This window comes from Pezoporus flaviventris, unplaced genomic scaffold (genome assembly GCF_033815535.1).
Source record: "Pezoporus flaviventris isolate CSIRO_AGI_PZ_B2104156 unplaced genomic scaffold, CSIRO_AGI_Pfla_v1 ptg000045l, whole genome shotgun sequence".
In the NCBI taxonomy this organism is placed as follows: Eukaryota; Metazoa; Chordata; class Aves; order Psittaciformes; family Psittacidae; genus Pezoporus; species Pezoporus flaviventris.
This window is the reverse complement of record NW_026892593.1, coordinates 28565974-28591997: the sequence shown is the minus strand read 5'-3', so window position 1 is coordinate 28591997 and position 26024 is coordinate 28565974. Positions and strand designations below refer to the sequence as shown.

The 26024-nt window shown below is 41.2% G+C and overlaps 1 protein-coding gene across 3 annotated transcripts; it reads left to right on the top strand.

The window, feature by feature from the left end:
• Window positions 1-23790, top strand: SLC38A4 (solute carrier family 38 member 4). Of its 3 annotated transcripts, none has more exons than XM_061467802.1 (16): window positions 1-144; window positions 3975-4205; window positions 5110-5200; window positions 6557-6672; window positions 9698-9771; window positions 9903-9995; window positions 12310-12391; window positions 12484-12566; window positions 12663-12721; window positions 13114-13392; window positions 13511-13590; window positions 14682-14782; window positions 15754-15878; window positions 18506-18650; window positions 19676-19773; window positions 21217-23790. In XM_061467802.1, exons 2-16 carry the CDS (start codon window positions 4087-4089, stop codon window positions 21316-21318), a joined length of 1647 nt encoding a protein of 548 aa, XP_061323786.1. In that variant the 5' UTR covers window positions 1-144; window positions 3975-4086; the 3' UTR covers window positions 21319-23790. The 3 variants fall into 3 exon arrangements, with proteins under 3 accessions (XP_061323786.1, XP_061323789.1, XP_061323787.1); XM_061467803.1 differs by lacking the exon at window positions 1-144 and adding an exon at window positions 2444-2561; XM_061467805.1 differs by lacking the exons at window positions 19676-19773; window positions 21217-23790 and adding an exon at window positions 18738-18873 and having other exon boundaries at window positions 18506-18690.
• The last annotated feature ends 2234 nt before the right edge of the window (window positions 23791-26024 follow it).

Sequence of the window (26024 nt, the reverse complement as noted above, 5' to 3'; positions counted from 1 at the left end):
TTCTTCTCATACACTCCCATTTGTCTTTAAATCACTGTCCAACTGCTCTAGGTTGCACATGAGCAAATTTTTCATTACAGGTGCAATTCCTAAAAGATACAAAACTGCTTAGCAAGCAAGCGGGAGAACCTGCCTGACTCACAGGTAAACCTACAGATTTTCTTTACAATGTTTCATCAATTTATTCTAGACACCGGCCAATGGAGCATTAGAAATGTAAATAATTTGTAAATAAAAGTGCAATGCAAAGGATGGGCTCCTTAAGATTTACTGAGATGGCAATTTATGTTGGCAAATATCTTTGACACCTCTCCAGGAAGGGAATTTAGTCTTGTTTCATTGTGGTTTGCATGGCAAATCAAACTAAAGCCATCAGATAAGCAGAGAGAGGTGTTTAAAATTGACCAGGCAATTAAGGAATGGATACTTGTTTCCCTTTGCAGCCCTTGGCTAACTTCTGAGATTTGCTTTTCAAGACTGGTTTAATTTCCTGGTTTAACATTTCTGTAAGAATAATAATTTGTGAGAGTAGGCTTTGTCTTTTGATTGTTTATTGCCCAGTGACAATACTTGCTTCATTTTGAAATAGCTGCATAGACAATTTTATTATAAAGTCACTATCATGAAGATGAAGAGTCTGGAAAAATCTGCTAAACCTGATACCATGGCAGAGCTTACAAACCTTGATACTGCAAAAGCCATGAAAATGTTTGTCATATCTGTGGCCTGCCATTATTTGCCCAATGGTTGACCATTCTCTTAAAGCCCTAACTGCAGACTGGACAGAAATCAATAACTTTGTAAAATCAGATGCCAAAAAATGCCATCATTTTCTGAATCGTTGCTGAAAATTGTAAATGTTGCAGAACAGTACCTTATACTTGAAAAGAAAAATAGTTTGATAGGGAAAATAACTTCCCTCTAATAACAGGTGAATCTCTTTTCCAACCATTATTTCCATTTTAATGCCACACTTCAAGAAAAATCTTTTCTGTTCAGCCAAATGCTACATGAGGAGACAAAACCATCACCATACCGAAGCCAAGTTTAAGGAATGCTGTTGAGCGAAGAGATTTTTCTTGTGTGTTTAGGCACCAAATTCAGAATTCTGAGGCAGAAAGCGCTAAGTCCCATGGAAGATAAAGCAGATAAACTTTGGTGTTTCTCCTCTGATGCCATGTCCTCAGCTTCTGGCAGGGCCCAGATGTGCCTGACCTTGGTGGCCGTGTTCGATCACACCATCATTGCCTTGGTGCTTGGCCATCAGCCAGGAGCGGTGGTTCAGCCAGCGTGAACCCCTGCAGGGTTCATGCCACCAGTCCTGGCAGTGGGCTTGGGCATGGTACAGCATGCAGCTGTAGCCAGCATTTTATTTTAAGCAGAGTCAGCTAGTGCATCCCCTTCTTCTAAATAATATCTTGCAAGCAGAACAGCAAACCAAGAGGTGCAGAGCTACCCCATTTCCTCATCAGGTGAAGGGGTGCCAGCTCTGCCCCTTCTACATTACTTGTGGGGAGCACATGCTACCTGTACATCAGCATCCCCCTGAACCCTTCAGGACTTGCAGCGTTAGGAACCTGGAGATAGGGGTTTCCAACAGCTAAGGACCAGTTCCATCAGTTGTAATTACACTTGTTAGTGTTTGCAGGATTCGAATCTAATACCAAGTCTGTTTGATGAGTATCATCTTGCTCACATTCACACTAACGGCTTTCAGCTCATGGTTTGCAGCCCCCTTGAGATCTACCAACCACTCCTTTAAAGGTGACAACTGCAACAAACCAGGTTGTCAGCAGATTTAATTTTGCCACCTTAGGCTTTGCACCTTCACCAGACAACATTCAGGAATTCATAGGTTTTAAAAAAAATAATAATTAAAAATCAGTGCTTTTTGCACTAATTCTGGTCTCTTGAGGTGACGCCCATGAATCAGATTACTTGTGTAAATGTTTGACAGGACAATGTCCAGATGATTCTTATGCTGCAACATGTGTTTCCAGTCAATTTTTGCTCCCCTTTCTAAACTGTGTTTGCTGTGCTGCACACACTTTCCTTCTCAGCCTAATCTTTGTGTAACTCAATTCCTGGCAACTTTTTTGCTTACTTTTCCTCTCTTTCCCAACTCTTTGAAGATCTGTATTTTTTGGACTGCCACTTCTGGAAAAGACATTTCTCTGACAAGCTTTAGGCAGCGTGCACAGAGGAGATTTTACCCTTTACCAGAGCAGGGCTAAGCACGGTCAGATTTGTCCGCCTGATTTTTATACCATAGATCAGAAGTGAACACCAGGAACTGGAAGGACTTTCTTTCTCAGACAGGGCAGCACTGCGCTTGAACACGGTTCTGTGAATGAAACCACAGTTGGGAGGGCTCTCTTAGGGGGGTTTATTATTTTTTCATGTCACGGAGTTATTCATATCCCAGGAGGGCAGAACCGCCCCCCCCCTCAGCCACTGGAATGCGAGTGCTGGCAGCTCTGCCCTGATGCCCGAGTCACTCATCCCCACACACACACTCCCCGCATGGCAGCAGAAAGGAGTAAACACAGCCGCTCGCTCTGGTAGGAAACCTTCTAATGCACTGTGATATTGCTTTGCCTTTTCGGTTGTCTGGTCTGGGTGAATGTTTTAGCGAGAAGCAAGGAAGCTGCCGTTAATTTCTGGCCCAGGGTCAGCTTTATCCTCCAGGATTGGTATTTAAAGTTTGCATTTGCATGTTAAGCACATGCACTCTAACAGTTTGCCACTATGTTCTTAAGAACAGCATGTGGTCTGTAGCAGAGGACAGGGAAGGTCTGGTCATCGAGGAAGGACTTACACATCCATAAGCATAAAACCAGAAAAACGGCTGCTAAATAACTGCAAGTTTGGTGTTACAAAGAGACAGACGTAGAAATTACTCATTGCTGTGTGTTCTCGTACTGTTACTACGCAGTGCTGGGGTGCGTTTAGCATGTGATACTTACGAAAAATGCAACAGACCCAGCCAGTGTGCCTGATTGCAAGGGAGCAGGTAGAGTCTGCAGTTCTGGTCCCACGTGTGCCAGCAATGTGCTATGTTCACTCCCTTCACCAGCGCGCCCCTTTTTCTCCTCAGCTGTGACATGGAAATACAAAATGCATTAAGGAATATCTTTGGGAAGGGAAAAGTATTTTAAGACTACACTGTTTCTTGCTCAGTGCTTTCCTCGAGTCTGGGAATGAGCAAGCGAATGTAAATGTGTGTCTGCAGATAAGACTGTAACATAAAGCTGCTGAAATCCCAGAGGTGAAGTCCTCTTTGTAACTTTGTTTTGTACAGTTTCCTTTGGTCCATATGGAAATACAGAGTTAGTTGAGCATTTATTCATATGATTTTTAAGAGGCAGGAATTCTTTTAACAAGGTTAGAGATAGTCGGTCTTATGTTCATCTGGTAGTCTTTAGTGAGACAGATCTTCTAGTGGTGGGACAAGAGTTAAACAGATACACTGCCAACCAGAAACCACTGTATCAGAGTTGCACCTCCTAATTATCATAGAAGTGATCATGCAGAGATGTTCATCTCTGTCAGATCCCACTGAAAGGGATCTTACAACAAATAATTCAAAGCACTGAGCATTTCCTTTAAGAGCATGTAAGTTTTGAATCAGTGGTAGGGAAACCCTCACAGACCCCCTTCATTTCTAATAGCAAGAAATTCTGTAACACCTTTCCTTAGAAATTCAAGAAATTATTTTCTGCTGGCTTTGTCATTTTGATGGATGCTGGACATCCACTGTGCATCCTTTGGCCCTTGCTCTCTTTACTATTTGAAGGGAGACAGAAGGTCCAAACACTGGCATATAAAGGGATATTATGCTTGCCCGGAATTTTCCCAGTCTGCAATGCTTCCCCTCTAATGCTATTACAAAGATCAAACTCAGACCCAAGGATTCACACTGTTTTATCTAATTTGAGGAAAACTCTAATGATTCTGTTGTGTTTTGTTTGCAGAACAGAGTGTTCCGGCAGTCCCCGCATGGTAGAGAGGACCCACAAGCAGACAGCGCGGTGCTGTTTACACTGAAGAGCCAAGTGCGTGTGCTGGAAAGCACTGACCACTCTAATGGATCGCATGGAGCTGCAGAAAGTCAACATCGAACTGGATAATCAGAGCAACAGTGGGGAAAGCCTTGAAGACAACTACACAGAGGTGGCGGGTTCAGAAAAGTCTGCAATTACAAGGTAAGCCTTTAAATGGGAAGGCTCTTCCGTTAGGGCTAGAAAGCAATAATCGAAACACAAGCTTCACTGATGTCATCTGGGACTCAAAACATCTCCTAGGTAATGCATTGAAATTGGTGTGATTGCTTCGCTAGTATTTCCCCTTCAAGATCAATTGTCCCTGCCCTGTGCCCTGGAGGATGTTATGCCAGCACAGCAGAGCCACCATGGGTCCCCCCCTTGCTGGCCACCACCTGGAATGACCTCTGCAGGCTCCCAGCTCCAAGAACCTGCCCGTCAGTTTCCAACTACTCCAGCCAAATAATACACGTGTAAATTAATATGCTCTCAGGGCAGTGCAACATGAGCACCCCGAGAGGGGAGATTGCTTTCCAGAGCAAGGTAGGGAGGGCAGCAGTTAAGTGCTCCCAATGGGACAGCCCATCCTCAGGCATCTCCAGCACAACCCATCATAGCACCAGCACCTGGGTGGCCTGAGGAAGACATCGCAAAACCATCCACCAGCCTCCAGATCTCAGTTTGCTGACACCTCCCTCATCCCCCCCCGCCCTTATCTCCAACAGGGCAGTTGCAAGGCACTCTGCTCCTCAGATGTGAAGTTCATGCTCAGCTTTAGCCCATTGCTGGCTATAAGGAACTGTTATTTTCCAACATCTGCAATGATGTATAATTTGAAGATTACTGGGTTTAAAACTAAATGCCAAGGCAAGGCAAAGATCTTCTAAACATGTGATTGGACATGAGAACCTTACAGGAGAAAAGAGGTTTTTTTTTTCCTGAAGGATTTTTAAATATTCATTGCAATGGTCAAAGGGAAGTTTTCACTAATGATAAAAGGCTCTACTTGACCAGAATGTGTGTCATAAGCCTCATCTAATATTTTCTTATTTTCCTTTGTGTTCAGTCCATTTGCTAGTGATGATGCAGAAAGTCAGAAGTTCCTTACAAATGGATATATGGGTAAAAAGAAATTGGAAGAATACAATGAAGAATATGTAAGTTTTATTCATTTTTAAGGGTTACAAAGGGTTACAATTTATTAATTATTAAAATTAAGGGTTACAAAGAGTTACAACTGTGAAGTAAACCCGAATCTTTTTCCTAGTGTTTCAGTAAACAAAATTACTCTGGAGCTTGATCAGCATTATCTTGGCTTTGGAAGAATAAACACATTTTGTTGTAGTGCAGCAAGCCCTTTCCATAGTCTTGCAAGACTGGATCTTTCCTTCTCAAGTAATCAGAAAAATTCCTCGTATCATGCTTGGACTTCAGTAGCACACATGCCCATGTCATCTTACCCAAGATGTTCAGCCAGGCTTGGTCAGCACCCCTTTTTCTGACAGAAGATTTGGCTCAGGAGAACTTTGTTGCTTGTATATCAGTGTAAGAGCTGGGACTTAGTGCATGTGTGCTTGTATTGTTTATTTCTAGCATCCACGTAAATGAATCCACATCCAGCTGCATCATTTTAAAGAAAGGGCATTCGTGTTTGGCTTTGAAATGCTGAACATTACACTCAGCACACCTGCATCTTTTTAGATAACTTCATATGCAATTGGAAGCATAGCACTATTCCTGGGGTGTGCATGTGGGTGCCTTTCTGCTCAGGATTTAACTTTATTCAAAGTTTTCATGCACTTGCTGCAAAGAAAAGCATTTTATTGATCATGTTACAGGTTTCATTCAGATTGATTAAATAAAAGCAAATAATATTACTTCTGATTGCAAGCTAAAATTAAGAGCCATATTCCCCTTTTTTCTTTTCCACTTGGTGGCAGATATGACTCCCTTACACACCACCCACCCTCTCCTAGTTTTTTGTCCTCTTCCACTCTTCTGCCTCCAGCCTGAGACACACAGTGCTTCCTTCTTTTCTCCCCCAGACACACTTTTATTTCGCCAAAGAAAGAAGCACATACTACTTAGAGAAAAAGTCGATAATCTGATTAATTTTTAAAAGTAATCTGAATTTTTGAAAGAATAAATAAAATCAATAAATATAATTTTGTAATAATCGGTAAATCTGTTAGGTAGCAGTACGTATTATTGTAGAGACTGGCCAGCACTGCCAGTTGTGGCTATGTCACCTCAGTTACTTATCCAGGAAGCAGCTCCCCTCCCCACCAAGACAAAGAGAGTGGGAAGAGCCAAACACATACCAGCACAGCTGGCTTTGGGGGTAAAAGACTCTCCTTATGGTGGCAAGCACCTGCGGACCCGGGAACCTTGACAAAGCTCCACCTCTAAGGATCAAGGGAGCAATACAGGGAAAACCAGCAAAGAGGATAATTAGTCTGCTGTGCTCAGTAAAATGTAAATTAATTGCTATTTTCTGTTCTTGCTCCCAACAGCACCAGGGAAGAACTTCTTTTGGAATGTCCACTTTCAACCTCAGCAATGCCATTATGGGCAGCGGTATCTTAGGGCTCTCCTATGCCATGGCCAACACGGGAATTATCCTTTTCATGTAAGTGCACAGAAAGAAAAGCAAATAGAATATAAGCAGTGAGATAGAGCGAAATATTTTGTGGTTAGGGAGGTACGTTAAGCTTGTTTTGTTAGCTGAAAACTATTGTAAGATCATCTGTAATGAAAACATTTTAGTTGCACCACAAGGAACCGTCCACTGCTGACAGACCTTTAATTTATTTTAGCCCTGTTTTGTCTCAGGAACACAACTGTGAATTAATACTGTGCAGTCAAAAACCAGAGGGGAAGAACAGTATACTGGTCCTAAAATAACAGCAGCAATCTTGCTGGTTCAGTACGGGAATTCAACAAGGGAAATAAGTCATCCATAAAGTATATATTTACATCATCTCAACTATCTAATCACTATGTAGAAATGGAAGAAGAATATTTGCTGTAAGTCTGAAATAGCAGCATGCTTTGAATGCAAAGACATTCACAGATTTATCCAGATTTAATGCTACTCCCTCAAGTCTATTTGTACTCAGTGTGCACAGATGACAGCAATGGTATGTGGCTGACATACAGTATCTATACAAGATGGGCTTTGATGGACAGTAACAGATAGCCATGTGAAGTTTTTTAATCTATGGCTAACCTTGTAAAATGAGACAGATTGTACACAACAAAAATAATAATAAAAAAGATCTTTCTAATAACTGGTTTTATTTTTAAATGAAGCCTTAATTTTAATCCCCTGCGAGTCTGGAATGAAACACGACAGTACTGTATGACAATAGGCCATTGTTTACATTACTGAAATCAAACAAGCCTTTAAAACAGGTCGCATTGCTATCTTTATATGGCTTCTTTCTTCTGGAAATTGTGTAAGTACGACAGCAAGAGCATTTGAAATGCTACATGTAGCTTCCAGTTGCTAAGAAACACCTCCTGTTTTGCCAGCAGAATTTTTAACTGAAAATTAATTGTAGATGCAAATGCTGTCCTGGATAAGTACTTCCCAGCACCTGCACTCAAACGGTTTAGATACACTATTTGCAGATATAAAAATGGAAACTGGTTTTAACATTGACTGCATTACAGTTGAAAAAAATGTAGGCTTTGAGCACTTATACTAACAAGTATGGCCACAAATTATCACTGCAAAGAAAACTGTGATACATCAATCCTCACTAGAAAAAAATTAAAGTAAAATTTACCTTTGTAATATCTTTATTTTTAAGGCTCTCTTCATTCACACAGGTGGCTGAAAAGATTTGTTATGAGCCTAATGACATTAGCTCTGTTGGCAGTGCTAAAGCAGGCAGTAATGCTAAAGGAACCCTATAGAGTATTAAACAGCAAAAGCAAAGGATGTTTCCACCCACAGCTCATTTTCTTTTCTGTCCTACTTCCATACTTTCTGCATGAGAACATTCTCCCTTTCATTAGAGGAAGGAGTTTTATTTAAAAGTATAAAACTGTGTGGGGATATTGTTACCCCCACGGCATGCATCCACTGGCTGGAGGTTCCTCTGTTTTCACTGGGCATGACGTTAGTGTTAGTGGGACAGAAAAATCCCACCTACTAAATGGAAACTGCTGGATGTTAATTCTAATTTAGGTGATGCTGGCTGCATTGTCTAAATTTTTGTAATTTGCTGTTCTCATGTTGCCCAAGTGCTCTCATGTTGGAAGATGTTCTATAGGGTGAAGGCAAAAGGAGGGCTTCTAAAACTCAGAAGCTCTGCAGAAGTTCCCATTACATCCTCCTCTCCAGCAGGGGAGGCTTGCAATAGCATGGAGCACACACCAGAGCACCACTTCTACTGGCTGGCATGATTTAGCAACCAGGATGGCTTTGGTTTACCATATCTCATGTGCCAGGATACAGAGACCATGTCTCTGAATAGCAGCTACGTGGATGCCCATAATCAAAACAGATACTGTCTTGGCAGGATGCAGTGTGACCTCAGATATGATCCCCCCTTATTGCATGAGGCCAGGGCATGAGAGATGATCCTGCTCACATGAAGTCCATAGTGCTCTCTGTCTCACCTGGAGAAAGAAACTTCTGAGAAAATTGTGATGATCTGGTGGCCATTACCTGGCCCAAGAGCCTACGTCTCTTCTTAGACTGAAATTTATTTACAGTCTTGGCTGTCGGTATCTTCCACATCTATACCAAACCACACGTTCAGTGGAGTGGAAAGTCTGGGCACAGCCTCTTGCTGGGCCACACAGTAAGGCACATCTGTATTTCCTAGCTCTGTCATGTTATCATCACATCCCCTTCTACACCAGCACTTGTATAGGCTGATGACGGGATGGTTATGGTAATAGGATATGCTGCCCATGGCGGTGTGCAATGAAAACGTCATACAAAAGCTACATTTTTTACCAGAGGCACTAGAGACAGAGAGCTGAAATCACAGAGGACGCAAGTGGTGTGTGGAAGGAACATGGCAGTAAGCAGATTTAACAAATTCAGGCACAAGTACCTTCAAGCAGAGTAGTCCAGAAGAGTATGCTGCAAGTGCTCCAAAAGCAGGTTTCCCAGGGTCATGCCATGCTTTAGTGTTATGCAAGATTTCTAATGCACTTCACATAGCAAGCATCTCAAGCTAAACTCCACAACTTCACAATGACAGGGCAAAAGTCTAAAGCAGTGACTAGCCAGGAAGTGGCAATGAAGTTGTCACAGTCATAGTTTGGGCTGGGCTTTTTTGATAGCTCTGAGTAAGGATAGAGATTAAAATCAGTGAGCAGGTAAAAGACCAGACCTGACTCTTGCATAGAAATCTGTTTACTTTAGTAGGGTTCTGCTAAGATTCTCTCGTATCACAGAATTGGCACTTACCTGGATTTAAACAAGCCTTGAGGGACTTTTGGCATGTATAAGGTGCAACTGCAGTCACAAGCTAGTTACCACTTATCTCTGCATTGCACTGCCAGTTCAAAGCATAAACTTGCTGAAAACTATTTACACATTGAACTTCATAAGAATGAGCAAGTGTATATTCAAATGAACTGAGTGTCTCTGATGTCCTGCTTGGGATTCTGATTGCTGCTTTGTCTTGCAGAGTTTTGCTGCTCAGCGTAGCCGTACTGTCGCTCTACTCGGTCCACCTCTTGCTGAAGATATCGAAAGAAGGAGGTATGAGGATCAGACTGGGACTAACAGTCCCTGATGCATGCATGCATTTTACTCTGGAATGCAATTTGTCAAGTGCATCCTATTCAGTGGTCCATGTTTCTTTTTTGTTTTGTTTTGGGGTTTTTTTTCAGAATCACTAATATATGAAAAACTGGGAGAAAAGGCGTTTGGCTGGCCTGGGAAGTGTGGTGTTTTCATTTCAGTTACAATGCAGAACATCGGAGGTAAGGGGCAAAAGTCTTCTAACTTTTAACACAAGTTCTTCCTCTCCTCTGTTTAGCTAAATGGCATCAGAGATGAGTCAGGTACAGTACATACTATTTTGTAATAAGTAAGGACAAAAAGAATTCATCTTCATTGTTTCAGCTACCTGATGCTTCAGTGTCTGGTGAAGGCTAGCTGCCTACAATCTCTCCATGACCAGTGAAGAGTTAAATGGCTTGGCTGACTGTCTTCAAGGAGCTGGCCATTTCTCTTTATTGATTACAGTTCAGACTAGCCATCATCTGCTTCAACTTAGAAAAGATTAAACCTACCTAAAAGAAACAGCACATGGTTCTGTCTCCTCCATACAAGAAAGCTTCTTGAGTAGTTTATTTTCCAGCTAAATTTTGTCTCTGAAATGATAGTTGGGATGTGATCTAAGATGTTGAGTGTTTAAGAGTGACTGTTGAAAGTATTCATCGAAAAAGATGCTCCCTGTGAAATATCTATCAAAAAACCTCCACCCTCTCAGAACCAGAGGCTGTTTATTTACCAATGTAAGCAGTAGGGGTAGGACTGTGCATTCATGCAACAAGACCTATTTCCTTTTAATATTTCCTTTTCTTTTAAGAAGCCTTTTAGGAGGCTGTGGAACACCACATCTGAAATATTAATATTTTCAGATATTAACACGTATCTGAAAGCTCGGTGAAGTCTGTAATTTTTTTTCTAGATTTCTTAAGGAGAAGTAGTTGAAATATAAATTAAATGCATCATTGGTCAATTAAATGTATGTAGATTTTCTTGTGATCTTTCTCTTGGAATTAGTATGTTCCAATATCCATCACCAGAACATTACTGCTCTTTTAGAGCAACTTTGCTACCCAGACAGAAGTGGTTCACATGTCTCTATTGCAAGAGACTTTTTAATTTTGTCCATCCTGTTCTATGATCTTTCTAATATCTAATGTGGTTCAGGAAAGAAGGAAATATGCTTCGTTGTTAGAGAGGAATAGCTGCTCCTCTAGTTCTCTTGTCTAGACTGATTCATAGAGAGAATGTTCATCAAAGACTTCTCCGTGGTGAACATAAAGTAACTGAAGAAAGCATGCTTTATATTTACATGAGTTGTATAAAAGTCCACCTTTCCATTAGGACTCTCAACAACTAGTTGAGTTTTTGAATATATACAGTATTGGAAGGGAGAAGCTGAAAATACAAAGGATAAAGAATAAGGTAGATGAAGAAAACTAGAGGCAGTAACAACTGAAGCTACTACAGAACGTGGATGAACAGTGTCCATTGGAAAAACATTGCAACAGAAAAGGAAAAAGAAAAGTTGAGCGTAAATTTCGTAAGAACAGTGATTTGAGCACGTTGTTAATTCAGTAATAACTGTATTATATTGTAATAATGAATGTTAGATGTCCTTCAGGACATTCTCATGACCTTGTTGGAAGCTGACCTAATAGAGAGCAGTTCAGCTGAGAAGGACCTGGGAGTATTGGTAGATGACAAGTTGACTATGCAGTGTGCCTTTGCAGGCAAGAGGGCCAACAGCATCCTGGGGTGCATCGGAAGGAATGCAGCCAGCAGGTCGACGTAGGTGATCCTCCCCCTGTAGTCAACCCTGTGAGGCCATGTCTGGAGTACTGTGCCCAGTTCTGAGCTCCTCAGTACAAGAAAGACAAGGAGCCACTGGAAAAGGTCCAGCAGAGGGCCACAGGGATGATCAGGGGTCTGGAGCATCTCTGTTATGAGGACAGATTGCAGGAGCTGAGCCTATTTAGACTAGAGAAGACTGAGAGGGGATCTCATTAATGCATTTCAATATCTCAAAGGTGGGTGCCAGAGAGGATGGTGCCAGGCTTTTTTCAGTGGTGCCCAGCAACAGGATGAGGAACAGTGGCCATAAACTGAAACACAAGAAGTTTCACTTCAACATAAAGAAGAACTTCTTTACATTGAGGGTGGCAGAGCACTGGAACAGGTTGCCCAGGGAGGTCATGGAGTCTCCCTCTCTGGAGGCATTCTCTGAAGGCATTCAAAACTCATCTGTGTAATGTTCTGTAGGTGACCCTGCCAGGGGGGTTGGAATAGATGAACCCCAGAAGTCCCTTTCAACCCTAAAGATTCTGTGATAACAATATCAAGGGAATATACCATCTATTTAATCTCACTGTTATTCGAACAAAACTCATTTCTCTATTTTAATAAATCCTGATTTCCCAAAATAATATATTTTTTGTGCAGCATTAATATTTTCTTGAAACAAATTATTTTTGTTGGAACTACACTGTTTTCTCTGAAGGTTTTTGTTTGGGTTTTTTTCAGCAATGTCAAGTTACCTCTTTATTATTAAATATGAACTTCCTGAAGTGATCAGAGCATTTATGAAACTCGAGGAGAGTTCTGGGTAGGTACCTTTGCCCAACCTGAGCCTCAGATGAAAATTTTTCACTTTGCTGTCGGTGGGAATGATTGCTATTTTTTATTCCTCCTCTTTAGAGAATGGTACTTAAACGGGAACTACCTCGTCATACTAGTAACAGTTGCAGTTATTCTTCCTCTCTCCCTTCTAAAGAGTTTAGGTAAGCTTAATGCCCCACTTAACCTCATTTGTTGTTTCTGTTAGAATTGTGAGTTTATATGTAGCTGAACTGGTTTTTGTTTTTCTTGCTGCACAGGTTATCTTGGTTATACGAGTGGGTTTTCGCTGACCTGTATGGTTTTCTTTGTCAGTGTGGTAGGTAGCTGTTTGGGTATTGTCTCTAAGCAAATACAGAGCCTGTAAACTGCAACGCTGTTCTATTTCTTACCACGACAATTTAATGCGAGTGTTAGAATAGCACCTGCAAGTGAATGAAATCAACCAGCCTTTTGCTGAAAAAAGGCCAGAATAAAAAAGTTCAGGCTAAAAAAACAACACTTGAAAATAAAAAATAAAGCAGGCCAACAGCAGAGGCAGAGTAACAACAAATACTTGTAGGCAAAGCAGAAGTAGTAGCACTTGGTTTCTTGCTCCCTCCCTTTCAACTATCTCTTCTGTGTGCCTCTTTATATTTCTCTTGGCATACCCTGGATCTAAGTGTAATATTTCATGGTACCACCCTTCTGATATTGTCTACTGTTTCGTAGGTAATCTTCAAGAAATCCCAAATACCTTGTCCTCTCCCCATCATGGACCATGGGCTTGGAAACTGGACTGCCAACAACAACACAGTGCCAGCACACCTGATCATGTTACCAAATGAGTCTTTCAGTTCTGGTGTGAATTTCATGATGGACAACACTGCTGGGCACTTGCCGGGCCTTGAGGAGCCAAAAGATACCTCTCCCAGAAGTGGTGTGGAATATGAAGCACACGGCGACAGTAGTGATATGTGCCAGCCAAAATACTTTGTGTTCAACTCACGGGTAAGGGACATTCTGTAGAATTTGTTTCTACCCATTCGTGCCACAGCTAAACTGTTGCAAGCCAAAAGTCAGAGGTACAGCAGTGACCATTCTTACTAATGGAAGCTTTATTTTACAGACTGCCTATGCAATACCCATCCTGGCATTTGCATTCGTATGCCACCCTGAGGTGCTACCAATATACAGTGAACTGAAAGAGTAAGGTTCTTAAATTTTGTCCCGTACTTCCAGTTAACCAGTTAACCAGTTAGCCAGAGATCACTACATGTTCTGCCTTGATTGCTGGTGTGTAGACACCCATCCGTTAATGATTTATTGCTTTCCATAGTGAGCAGATACTGGCTTTGCTTTGACTTAATAGATATTGGTGACAAAGGAGCACTGTTCAGATAGCTGCATTAATCAATATTTACTTAGGAAAGGGGGAATGTGGACAGACCTTCGAATGATGTGAAATATACTGGGGAACTTGGTTGCACTGAAACTGATAATTCTGTTTTCTAATAATATCTTAATAAACTCTGTGTCTGGGTCAGCTGCTGCTTACCCTTGAGGTTTCTTGGGATGCCAAAGTTTTGGGTGTCTCAGTCTCTTCACCCAGCCTATTTTCCTTATCAAATACACTCGCTTAAATCAGCACACAGTTGACAGCTGGGAAGGGCTAAAAAATGCATTTGTTCAACAGCAAAAAATGACATTATAGGAGGTTGTGCTGCAAAACTCAATTACCTCCTATTTCAGCAGGTTTAACCTCAGAAGAAATAAAAATTCTCTGATTACTTGGGAACATGCTTCCAGGTCCTATAAGCTGAAGATTTTCTTATACCAATTCTTTAACCAAAGGATTTCTAAACAAAGGATTTGCCCCGCAAGAGTTTCCTGAACCTGCAGAACAGCCCTATGTAGATATAAGGGTATGCTCATATAGAGCTGACTGAAAACTCTTGTCTATTATTATCCCCAGCCCTGTAATTTTAGCCACTCTGGTTTTTATTTAAGATACACCATTTGAGATTGATTGTATATAGATAATGATATACAAAATAATGTGGCATATTTATATGTTGTCACTAAGTAAGCAGTACAAATGGAGTTCAACACGCTTTCATAAGTCTGCGCAGTTCTGCAGAGCTGCAAAGCTTCAAGAGCTCTGTATAACCAATGTAGTTGCTATGAACTTACTAGCCAATGAAAGGATGTCTCTAAAGCTATGACTCTTCTGAGTACTTTTTGTACAAATAGAGGCTTTCTAAGACTAGCACTGTTACCCTCTTTCTCTCCTACTTCAGTCGCTCCCGAAGACGGATGCAGAATGTCTCAAATATCTCCATCACTGGCATGCTTATCATGTACCTTCTGGCTGCGCTCTTTGGATACCTTACCTTCTATGGTAGGTCAAAGCCTTCTTTGCAGAATTTTCACTCTCATTTTAAAGCAGGCGAGATGGTTCTACCACACTGAGGCTCAATTTTTCATGTATTACACCTGGGCTGGAATCCAGGTGTAAGCATTATTCAAATATAATACACTGTGTATCCTAATGAATAAGCGGTGGGACTTACCCACCTATCAGACCGCAAGCTTCTCATCCATGAGAAACTCAGAGGCACTTACTAGGGGCATCAGTTTTGTATCTCTTGGTTTTGTGAACTCAGGCAGCAAGCTGCTGTAAACTTGGCTTCTGGTAAAGGCCAAGAGTGACCATACTAAAAATACTCTATTGCTCAACAGTTTTACATAACACTATTAAGGGCTGCCCACCCTGGCTTTGACGCCACTAATTCAGCTTCACCTATGCCGACAAACAGGTGCAAATCATTCTAGTGTAAAAAAAATATGGATAAGCTAGATTAACCGGTAGGTAAACAGAGTGGGCTGTATTATCCCACTGTTTTATTCACTCACAACTTCTTTTTACCTCTTTAGCTCCTCTGTTGCAGCAAAGAAGTGAATGACACTGCACAAACTGCTCTCTATCACTGGGGCAAGAGGGCCCTGTCTGAGAGCTGGGACACAGCAGTGGAGTTTGAAGGGAGGTGTTCCCAGTTCACTGGGTTGTTTCCTATTTCATATCAGAGCAATTATTTCTACCTCAGGTTCCACACCCACTTTATGACTTTGAGAAAGTTATTCGAGATACTGGAGTACAAAGCATCACCTCAGAGCATCACTCTCACCATCTCTGAATGATGGACTTGTATCTTGTGCTGGGAAAATTCCTCTTTCATGTCTAGCTCATAAGGCGTCTTATGAGAGCAGCTTGGCCAAAGCTAACCTTATCATCTGGCTGCAGTATAAGAATCCCTTTGTATGTGCAATATTGCTCAAGTGATTTGACTTCTTTCTGTTTCCTTTTTGTAGGAGAAGTTGAAGATGAACTGCTTCATACATACACCAAAGTGTACACCTTTGATGCGCTCTTGCTGTCAGTTCGCTTGGCAGTGCTGGTGGCTGTAACCCTGACAGTGCCCCTTGTCCTTTTCCCTGTAAGTAACAGAGCTGCTGAAGCTGAAATCAGGGCTAATCTGTGTACACTGACTGTATGTACTCAGCATGGTCAGACTTTAACATTGAAGAAAACTATACCTGAATTTATATTTTGAAGGGCGTTTTCTCTTATGTAGTTTGACAAGGGCAAGGACCTTAAGTACTTAGGGTTCCAGACTTTGAAAGACTGAAATAAATCAGTCTTTATAAATAAATCAGCAATAAATCAGAAACAACTGCCCTGGCTCGCTCTCTCTGTACTATACTTATTAAAGCAGTAGGGTAAGTAGTGGAGACTTGGGGGTATACTTACAAGATTTCCTAATACAGACATAGGCACCTACTATAGCATTCAAACTCAAGACAGCCACACGCAGCTCAGTCCATGTGCTATGCTGCACTGCCAGACCTGGCTGCCAAGGCAGAGAGGCAGAGGCCATGTGGGCATCTTGCATACTTGAGTCTATGGAAAGGGGAGGAAACTAAGTACTGGAAACACAGGCAGTAGAGACTCAGCCACATAATCAAGTGCCTGTGCAATGTTTGGAGCTTCTAGGTTCTGTTCATGGAGAAAAACACAATATCAACAGCAGCAGAGAGAGAAAGACACAGCTGCACAAAGTGCTCTGCAGAGGACTGACAGTGCTCAAGGATCAATCCTCACCTGAAGAGCAGCCCTCCAGGCTCCTGAATGTACAGGACTGTCTCTCATGCCTTCCCTAAGCTGCTAAGCAGCTAAGCAGCAAGGGAAAAAAATAGTTGGTCCAGGTCATTAAGTTTTGGGAGGCTGGTGTGCCATTTGTATGGCACGCACAAGCCCAGCATCATGCTGCCGGTGGACTCCCAGCAATCTGCGTCACACTGTAGCATTGCTATCTGATGAGAGCAGTAACCCTGGGTCCTGTTGCTACGTTGTCCTGGATGCAAACATGAGCTCTGCGTAGGTACTGTTTCCAGGCTTACTGACAAATACCTAAGAGCAGTGATCACCATTCAAGGTTGTCTACAAAACAAAAGCCAGAAGTTCAGGTATATAACACCCATTGTGATCAGTCCATCTAGTTTAGAGTGCTGTGGTGTTCTGCTTTAAATGTGTGTTTAAACCAGTGCGTAGATTCTTAGTCCTAACTAACTGACCACTCTTCATGGGAAAACAATCTAAGGGCATTGCAAAAGCCTCTGTCAGATGTAGCATTTTGCATTTTTTGCTTTCTGTATAATCATATTTATGTCTGAATCAACCAAGTGTGCAAAGGCTTTGCAGTTTCATACCACAATACTAATCACTCTGTTAAAAGAACTCCCCAGGAAAATATCATTTACTTGTAAACCAGCATACAATTTTATACGGCCTATTGGGACAGCCAGCTTAATAGATCTAATTATTTCATTACTCCAAATAAGCAGTATAGTTGTATCTACTACCTATGAACCCTATAACTACCACACTTGTATTTTCCTAAAGTAGTCACAGTTTATTATTTAAAAAAAAAAACCATTGCACCATTAAAAAAAAATATTCAATATAAATCTATGTACCATTAGTCGCAGTAAACTTCAGTTTGATAACTTCATTTTAAGGACTATATCACAGCAGGAATAATGCACAAGACAGTGAGAATAAGTGAACAGGAATGCAAGCAGCAGTTCTTTGGTAGAACAAAGCTATTTTACACCAACTCAGAGGCTGGACAAAATTTTTGCAGCCTGCCTCCCTCTTCCTAATATTGGCTCACATCAAGCTGCAAAAATATAAACTGCAAAATTCATGTTGTGTTTTCAAACAATGGCTCCATTTGACAGAACCACAATTGACTCACCAAGCTCAGCCAGAAACAGTTGTCTGTTGTTTTGAAAGAACCAAACAGAAGAGAGGTTTCAGCTTTTTTCAGTGTAAAATCATTTTTGTTCAACTTCTACATTTCAGATCTTTTAAGTTAATCACGGTACTTCAGAGTAACACTATCTCCAGCCACCAAAGGGATTTGCTTATGACCTTTTTCCTACTTACCATCTTCGCTGATGAGAGAGCATAAAAACTTTCTGTGTGAGAAAGTCAACAGAGCAAAAAGGATCCTCTTCAATAGCTTTTAGGATTACAATTTCCAAGCAGCATTGAAAAATATGTTTTTATTTTGAGAGATGAGATATATTTGCATATATTTAACAAAAGTAAAACAGCAGCTTGTTCTTTCCTCACAAAAATAAATGACAGCACTCCTATGGGATTTTCAGAGGGATCAGGTTTAAGAATACAGCAACTCATATTTCACCCATGCACTTTTTCCCTACTGATTTGTATTCACAGTAAGGGGTTTCTTGGGTTTTTTTTTCGCTGATATTAGCATCTTTCAGTTGAACAGATTTCATGTCCCTGATTTTACACCCTATTTACTTGACTTTCTCCTACACTGTAAATATTTGAGTTTCTGCATTAAACTGTGAATCCAGTTCTCAAAAACCTACATCAGAGTGAGGTTACATTAAGGGAATCAAAGACTGAAAACACATTTCTTCAGTCAGAATTTCTCACAGGAAAAGTATCTATCGACAGATCACTTAAACAATTGAAAAACAATGATAAAATAATTGCTGATTAACTTCCCCCACTGTTTTTCCTTTACAGATCCGTTCATCTCTCAGTGAACTGCTGTTTCCTAAGAGGCCGTTCAGCTGGATAAGACATTTCCTGACTGCAGCAGTAATTCTTGCTTTTAATAACCTGCTTGTAATTTTTGTCCCAACGATTAAAGACATCTTTGGATTTATTGGTAGGTTTCATAAATACTTTTTGTTCACTCTGCTAATCCTGTCCACAACTGTCCTGGGTTCAGCAGTAGCAGTCATGCTGAACCCAGGACAACAACATATTTACATTCATGGGCTGAATGACAGTCTCAGTTTGGGTCTTACAGTAGAATAATATAAAGACAGATTAAAGTAAGGAAAAACAAGACAAAAAATCCTAAATAGCTGAGACAAAGCTAAACACTACCCAATATTGTTGCAACCTTGCATAAGGCAATAGGAATAAGGAATCCAATAATCTCAGTTCTCATTTTAACAAAAAAAAAAAACATGGGGGCATATGGAGGAGTGGGAAATCTGCTCTGGTTTTCGAGCATCTATAGCCTGGACAAAATGCATTGACTGCCAAACTGTGCTGTTAGAAAAAGGAGAACTGTAACACATTTATTTTAACATCCACAGTTTTCTCCCTACTTCTTCTTTTTGGACAGTTTTGGCCTCTGACCAAAGAGGTCCATGAAGAGTCTCCATGCTCTGAGCTGCCTGAGGACTTGGGGATGCCGATGCCCTTGAGAAAGGCACCTCCATGGGGTTTCTGCATATTTTATACTCCACTCAGGCAACCACTTTGCTCCTCGCTGATGTTTACACCAGGGCCACAGTGCTGGGCTCTGCTGCGAGGAGAGCAGCAGCCACTTACAGGGCACAGGTCATCCACCTTCTTTTTGACACTTGCTTTCCAGTTCCATCGTGCCCTTGGATTGTCTGTTTGTCCTCACTTCACCAGCTCACATGCAGACATCCATAATACAGGCAGCCACACTGGTTTCAACAAATCCTCTCAGTAATAAGTGCCTCTTTGGGCACCAACCACTCAAATAAGTATATGGAGACCTACAGCTCTCCATGAATGCTGTCTATAGAGAGAGCCCTTTGTGTGCAGCTGGTCTTGGAAGAGCAGCTGCCTCCCCACACACTCTCTTTTGCAGGTGTACTATGTTGGTTACGTGTTAGATGACACAATACTCAGCTCTGCTTTCTCTTACAGGTGCCTCTTCTGCTACGTTGCTGATTTTCATCCTCCCTGCTGCCTTCTATTTGCGGCTTGTTGAGAAAGAGCCCCTGAGGTCTCCCCAGAAAATCGGGGTAAGGGAGCTGGCAGCAACTGCAAAAGGAAGGATGGGAGGGTGTGTGCTTTCCACAGGTCACATACTCAGACTGCAATATCTGGCAGTTGCTCGTAAATGGTAGTACCTTGCTCAAGATATAGGTCAGGCAGTGTGATCCACCTTGGCGCGGAGAGCCAGGCTTTACAAGCCAAAGCCTCTGGTGCCCTACTGCTACTGACACACAACAGTAAGTGTCTATGTTAAAGTGTTCCTTAAATCGCTAGTAAAAGGCATTTTTTTAATCCAGTCTAAGGTCTAGCCAACACCTCCTTTGCTTAAACAACATCAAGACACTGTATAAGGAGCTGCTGGTTCATGCTGTAAGGCCAGCTGTAGATTAACAGGAAGATTTGAGGTCAAGGTTAAGAAGGAAGTTTTACTGCAGAGATAATTAAGCGATACTGAGTGCTCCACTGAGACAGATCCATATACCTACAGGAGACATACATGAAGATTTATCATTTACACACAGTGTGTGTTTATACATCATGCTGGTCTGCCGCAGCAGTACCTTTCATCCTGAACATCAATAGGTATCTGCACATTTAACAATATCACCAAGGAGATGTCCTTTGAAAACTTAATCAGAAAATTGATGAAATATATATGCAGGTACATAATGTAAACAAACTTACATATATGCATCTATCTATCTACATGCTCCATGCAAAAGCATGGAGGTTCAACCGATACACACTGCAAGTATAAAAAAAATGGTTGTCATCATGAAATTATTCCTGATGATTACTTTTGGAGCTGTCATCAGAGGCAGACTGGATATCTGCTCCCGTCTCTCTTCATTTTTCATGTTGCTCTGTGCTAGGCACATCTATAATTTCACACCGTGCGTTGAGATCACATAAAATATTCATCTTTGTGTTGTGAGGCAGAATATTGTTGAGTGTGAACAGATTATGGTGAAATAAAGCCCTGCTATAGCAAAGGGTGACTATAAACATCTGAATCACTTGCATATATACAGAAATGCCTTCAGAGAGGAGAGTTAGGCTTACCAGTTTGTCATATAGGGGTGAAAAGGATTACCTCTGAAGCTGATGAAAAGGATTAACTCTGAAGCTGTTCTTGATATCAGAGACAATGATCATTCATTGGAAATTGGTCAGCTTTTAAAGAAAAAAAAACCCTGTTCCTGTGTTATATTTTGTATTATTGTTAATAGTAACAAAGTGGGGCTTTTTCAGATCTGGTCTTGTAAAGCCTGGCTCTCTTGGAATGAAATTTGCACAAGAGTAACTTTGATTCACATAGCCCTGTATGACACTATTTGGGCTTCAGTCACAGAGAATGACCTAAACTCAGGCCCCGGGTGTTACAAAACGCAGTTCCAGTGGTACAGTCTGTGAACTACAGTCTGCTCAGTCACTTGCTTTATTAATAAAATGTTATTTTCTAATTGCAGGCTCTAATTTTTCTCATAGTTGGCGTAATCTTCATGATTGTGAGTATGACTCTTATTGTAATGGACTGGATTTACAATCCCCCAAGTTCCAGACATCACTAACCTGTGGAGACAACTGAGTGCTTTTTATACAATAAATATTTGCATTGTGTGCTCCAAAGGACACTTAAATGGAACTGTTATTCCTAGCTAGTAACTGCAGTATTTTGAAGACAGATTCTGGTAAGGTCACTAGAACCCAATGGAGTCCATGTCCTCCTTTTCACTAACGATATTATTTATGCATTAGGAACCTGAACTTAACATTTCTGGCCAAGTGAAATGAAATGTGTGGTGTGGATGCTTTCTGTTTTCAAAACCAAAATAACTGTGTACATAGTCCTCAAAAATAGCTTGGTGTCACTCTTTCCAAACTCCCCCATCATGCTAAAAGCCACAGTTCCTTTAGCCCTGGAAAGGCAATGGCCAGAAAACCAGCTAGAGCCTAGTGCTCTATCTGAAGCTCAGGAGTGGCTGCCCAGGTCCAAGAGAAAGAGTATGGTTTCTGTAGGGGATCTGAAAGGTAACTGCTCCATACCAACCTATGTATCAGAATGGTGATGGCTTTGACAAGCCAGTAGACAAAGCTGAGCATCAGATTTGTCGCCCAAATTTGTCACCCTTAGCAGGTGATGGCTGTCGTACAGAATAAAGCTTTCTGGAACAGACTCTGTGCTGGGATGTGTGCTTGAAGTACCCCTGAGCATTCATGTTTTGTTGTTAAAGATGCTTGTGATGGAAACATCAGGCATTTCTGCTGTGGGGTTTTTGGTTTCCTTTACTTTTTTAATTCTTGTGTGAGCTTGCGTCACTGAACAAGTTGTATCCATAGAAACTTGTCTTCCACTCTCATGGGAATTTAAGGAGACCACAAGGTGTGGCGAAGCACCCTGTCCAGTATTGTTCACTACTTGTGTATTTGGTAAATGTTCAGTGCAGGAAACTGTAATTTGCTATCTATAAAAAATATATGTATTTATGTACATATTTTTTTGTTTTCCTCTAGTTATAAAAATGTTAACCTGTGGTAAATGATTTTTGGAAATTTTTTATGTGTCACTTTCTTGTCATAGCCACACACAATATTGTTTTGAAAAAAACATATTGGTTTGGTGGGTTTGTAAAAGCTTCTTTTTTATTCTGCAGTGTTTGAAATATACCTGTAGCAAGACCTGTTACCAGCACAAAACAGATGCAGATGTTTATTACTTATGTTACAATAATTTGCAAAATGTTTTCCTGTTGAGAATTTTTAATACTTGGCCTCAAAGTTCTGTATTGCCATTGTACACCATACATTTGGGTAACTTGCTCGGCTGTTGTACCTTAGCTTGTCTATGCATATGCTAGCATTCAACAGCATACAGAAAACTAAGGTATCCAAAGGAAAATACATTACTGACAATCTCAAATGTATCGTGCTATGCAGCTGTGCAAGAAAGAGAAAAAAAGGTGAAATTCTGTGTTATATGGGTGCTTAATTAACACTTAGTGCCCTCCAGACTGTGATTCTGGCTCTGCTGTGGGGTACCTACATATGCTCTCTGTACACACCAAGGAAAAACAGTCAGAGAAGTCACAGCAATTCCATCACAGAGGGAATGTGTGGGAAGGTGCGACTGCTGGTTTTAACACACTTGCACAAATCCAGGCTGGTGCAATTGGAGCTTGCATTTTCCAACTTAGAAATCCGTGGAGCACACCCCCGAGAACTCGGGAAACCATAAAGCACACAAAATTTGTCTCTGCTCACTCCCGTGTGCATGTGCATGTGTATGAACGCACGTGTGTGTAACTGTGCGCATACGTTCAGGTGAATTGGAAAAGCATATCAAACATATATTCCAAGCCAACTGCCATCTTTCTGAGCAGTATTTTATGCTCACCTGAGTACTGTATGCTTAATATACTGGGGCACACTTCCTCATAAATGTTTTGCATTTATAAAAGGAAATGGTGCTAATAATCTTTTGCTCTGTTCTAAGCAGACTAATACAAAATATTCTGCATTCTTGCTGAAGAGACCTTTAGCATGGTCTAGAGTTAATAGTAACACACCCGCACGTCTCTTTTCCTGTTACCATTACTGAGAGTTACATGTAGGGAAGAACTGAATGGTAACTGCATCTTTGGTCCAGATCAAAAGCACATACAGTGATTACAGCTCCATGTAGAGACTTAGGAATTTGTGTAGCCCACCTAAAACACACATAACCTTAAGAAAAGTAACGGAAAAACTATGGAACAATGACATAACTTACTGCTTTTTTAAGGCACAAAACTGTCGGTGTCCAAACCAGATGTACAGAGTCTGTAAAATGTCAGTTTTTCAAGTTAAAATATGTTGGTCATAGTGATATGCAGCTGCTGTTCACACTGGGGAGTAAGGGTAGTATTGCACACTAACTTATTAGCACTGCTGGGAATGGTGGATGTTGGAGTTTCTTGTTCATTTTGTAATGTTAACAATAGGCCTTGTGAGCATTTTTATTACAAAATCATCCATGGATGTATAATAAATGAATTTTTCAGAGCGTGTAGATCTTTTTTTTCTTCTGTTTTAGGCTAGCAGGAGAAGGTTTATTTTTATTTTCTTTTAATCAAGCAGAGTCAAAAAGCCAGAAAGTCAAAAATGCAGCCTTAACATGAGCATCACTGAAACTGAGTTCCCTCTAAAGAGAGAAATTTTTGTATCCACCTATCTCCACAGAAGCAGGATGGCAGCCCCTTCATATAATAACCCTTTTACATACCCTGTTTTGTATCTATTCACGGAGCAGCATAGACATCAACGTGTAGAGAGTGGCTAGTATTAAAAGTGGGGTTATCTGCAAGGTACTGAATGCCTCATTCTTTGGAGCGTGGGATTAGCTGGGATACACAGTATAGCAGCTAAGTATAGTCACTATTAGGAGTGCACACCAGATGGTACTGCTCTGTATAAATACTTCCTATCATTGCAGCTGTAGGTTTTCCTGCTGTTACATATTTGTCTTGTGTATAATTGTAGCCCAAAATACACTGGTCTATGCATCGCTCCAGCAGTGATGAACTCAGGTGAGAACCATGCTCGCAGACCCAGACACTTGCTCAACAGCTGCAACACAAACATCCTACCTGATTTTCTCCTTCCCTTGTGGTGAGGTATCCCCAAATTCCCTGCAGCATCTCCTTTCCTCTGTCTTGGTGGTTCTTGAGCTATATATTTCTTGTGGCAGGAGGTTGTTTTAATCAAATGATTAAAATGGTGGCAAGTGAATAAGGGGAGTTAAAGAAAAGAAAAAGGTATGTCTTCAAGAACAAAAAAAGGAAGCAATGAAAAAAAAAACCCAACCCAGAAGTAATGAATGAATATTTCAGCTCTGGATTTGGAAAGAGGCAGAACAAGGGATATTTACTAGAGAGCAAGGGACACCTATTAGAGAGCAAAGTCCTCCCTAGTCCATAAATAATCAAAAGTGATGTTAAACAACATCTATTTGAAGTAAGGGCAGCAGGCCTAGATAAGCCACAAAGCAGGTGGCTTTGGCATTAATTTTTAGTAAACCCTTGCATGCTTGGCTAGTTCTCAGTGGCTGACATAATAGTCATGAGAGCTGGTCAGCAATTACTTACTAGGAGATCTATTGGTGCTATAGGGGGAAAATTTCCATTCCTTTGACTTTAAACTTCAGTGGAAGTTTTACTGCAAATGTGCTATTGCAACAACATTCTGGCAGAGCCCAGGCAGATCCACCTGGAAACTTGCCTGGTTTTCCACTAACTGCCTGGCAAGGTGCTGAGGAGTCTCAGGGGCTTACGGCTTCTTGCTTCCACCTCTGCTGGTGGCTGGATACCCTGGGAGGGAGACCTGCTATGGGGCCAGCCCACTGACTCCTGGGGGTTCAACATGAGCTCAGGGTTGCAGTTTCCTCCCAAGGAGCTTGGCCTCAGAGCTGCGGTGTCAATAATTCTATGGTATATTTTGCTATCTAGTAGCATCCTTTAAAAAAAAAAGACATGAAACATGCTTCCATGCTTCTGGTTAATTAAGTCATCCCTTAAAAGCTTGTGCTGAACTGGAGTGATGAAGACTCGTAAGAGCATGGGAGATATGAAGCTGGAAGGGATCTCAAGTAACCTGCTATTTCGCACTTGGATTAGATAACAGTCTTAGGTTAGTGCTTGGAGGCAACAGCATTGGCTCTAGCTACTCATTTCAGACATTTAGTAAAGGCCAGCACAAAAAGAAACAACCAAGCAACCAAACGCTGTGCTAACTGGTCTCACAACCAGTAAAGTCCGCAAAAAGCTGCTGTTCCCATCTAGCAGGAGACAGCACTGACAGCTCGGTACCCCCACTGAGGTGCTGGGAGGCATTCACAGCTCTGCAGAGTTGCCACTTTCATCAACAAAGCATAACACTGAAAGAAGTCCCCCCCACTCACCTGGTGACCCAAGTTCTAAACCAAATATAATGATAAATAGCTTTGGAAATCAATATGCTGTCCTAGTTTTGCTACATAAAATGAGACGGAGACCTTGTTCTGTTGCTAACAATGAAACAGAAGGTGTTCAACACACAGCAGAAGCAAAACTAAACACAAAACGATGCTCTTTTGGCCAAAGTTCTCCAGGACACTTTGAAGTGGATGTTTCAAGTTCCATATGCTCAAATGGAAAGTGTTTGTGGCATTCATTTATCTTTACATGCATCATGCATCTCTCCTGGCACATTCATCTTAGGCTTGGGAAAGTTACCCTGTCCTCAGTAGCAGATTGTCTACACA

Bases quoted from the DNA above. Each gene is read 5' to 3' on its own strand.
- SLC38A4 (XM_061467802.1), top strand. From the start codon at position 4,087: ATGGATCGCATGGAGCTGCAGAAAGTCAACATCGAACTGGATAATCAG. The intron at 9,772-9,902 runs GTATGAGGATCA...GTTTTTTTTCAG, and splicing joins GAAGATATCGAAAGAAGGAG to AATCACTAATATATGAAAAA. The intron at 19,774-21,216 runs GTAAGGGAGCTG...TTCTAATTGCAG, and splicing joins GGTCTCCCCAGAAAATCGGG to GCTCTAATTTTTCTCATAGT.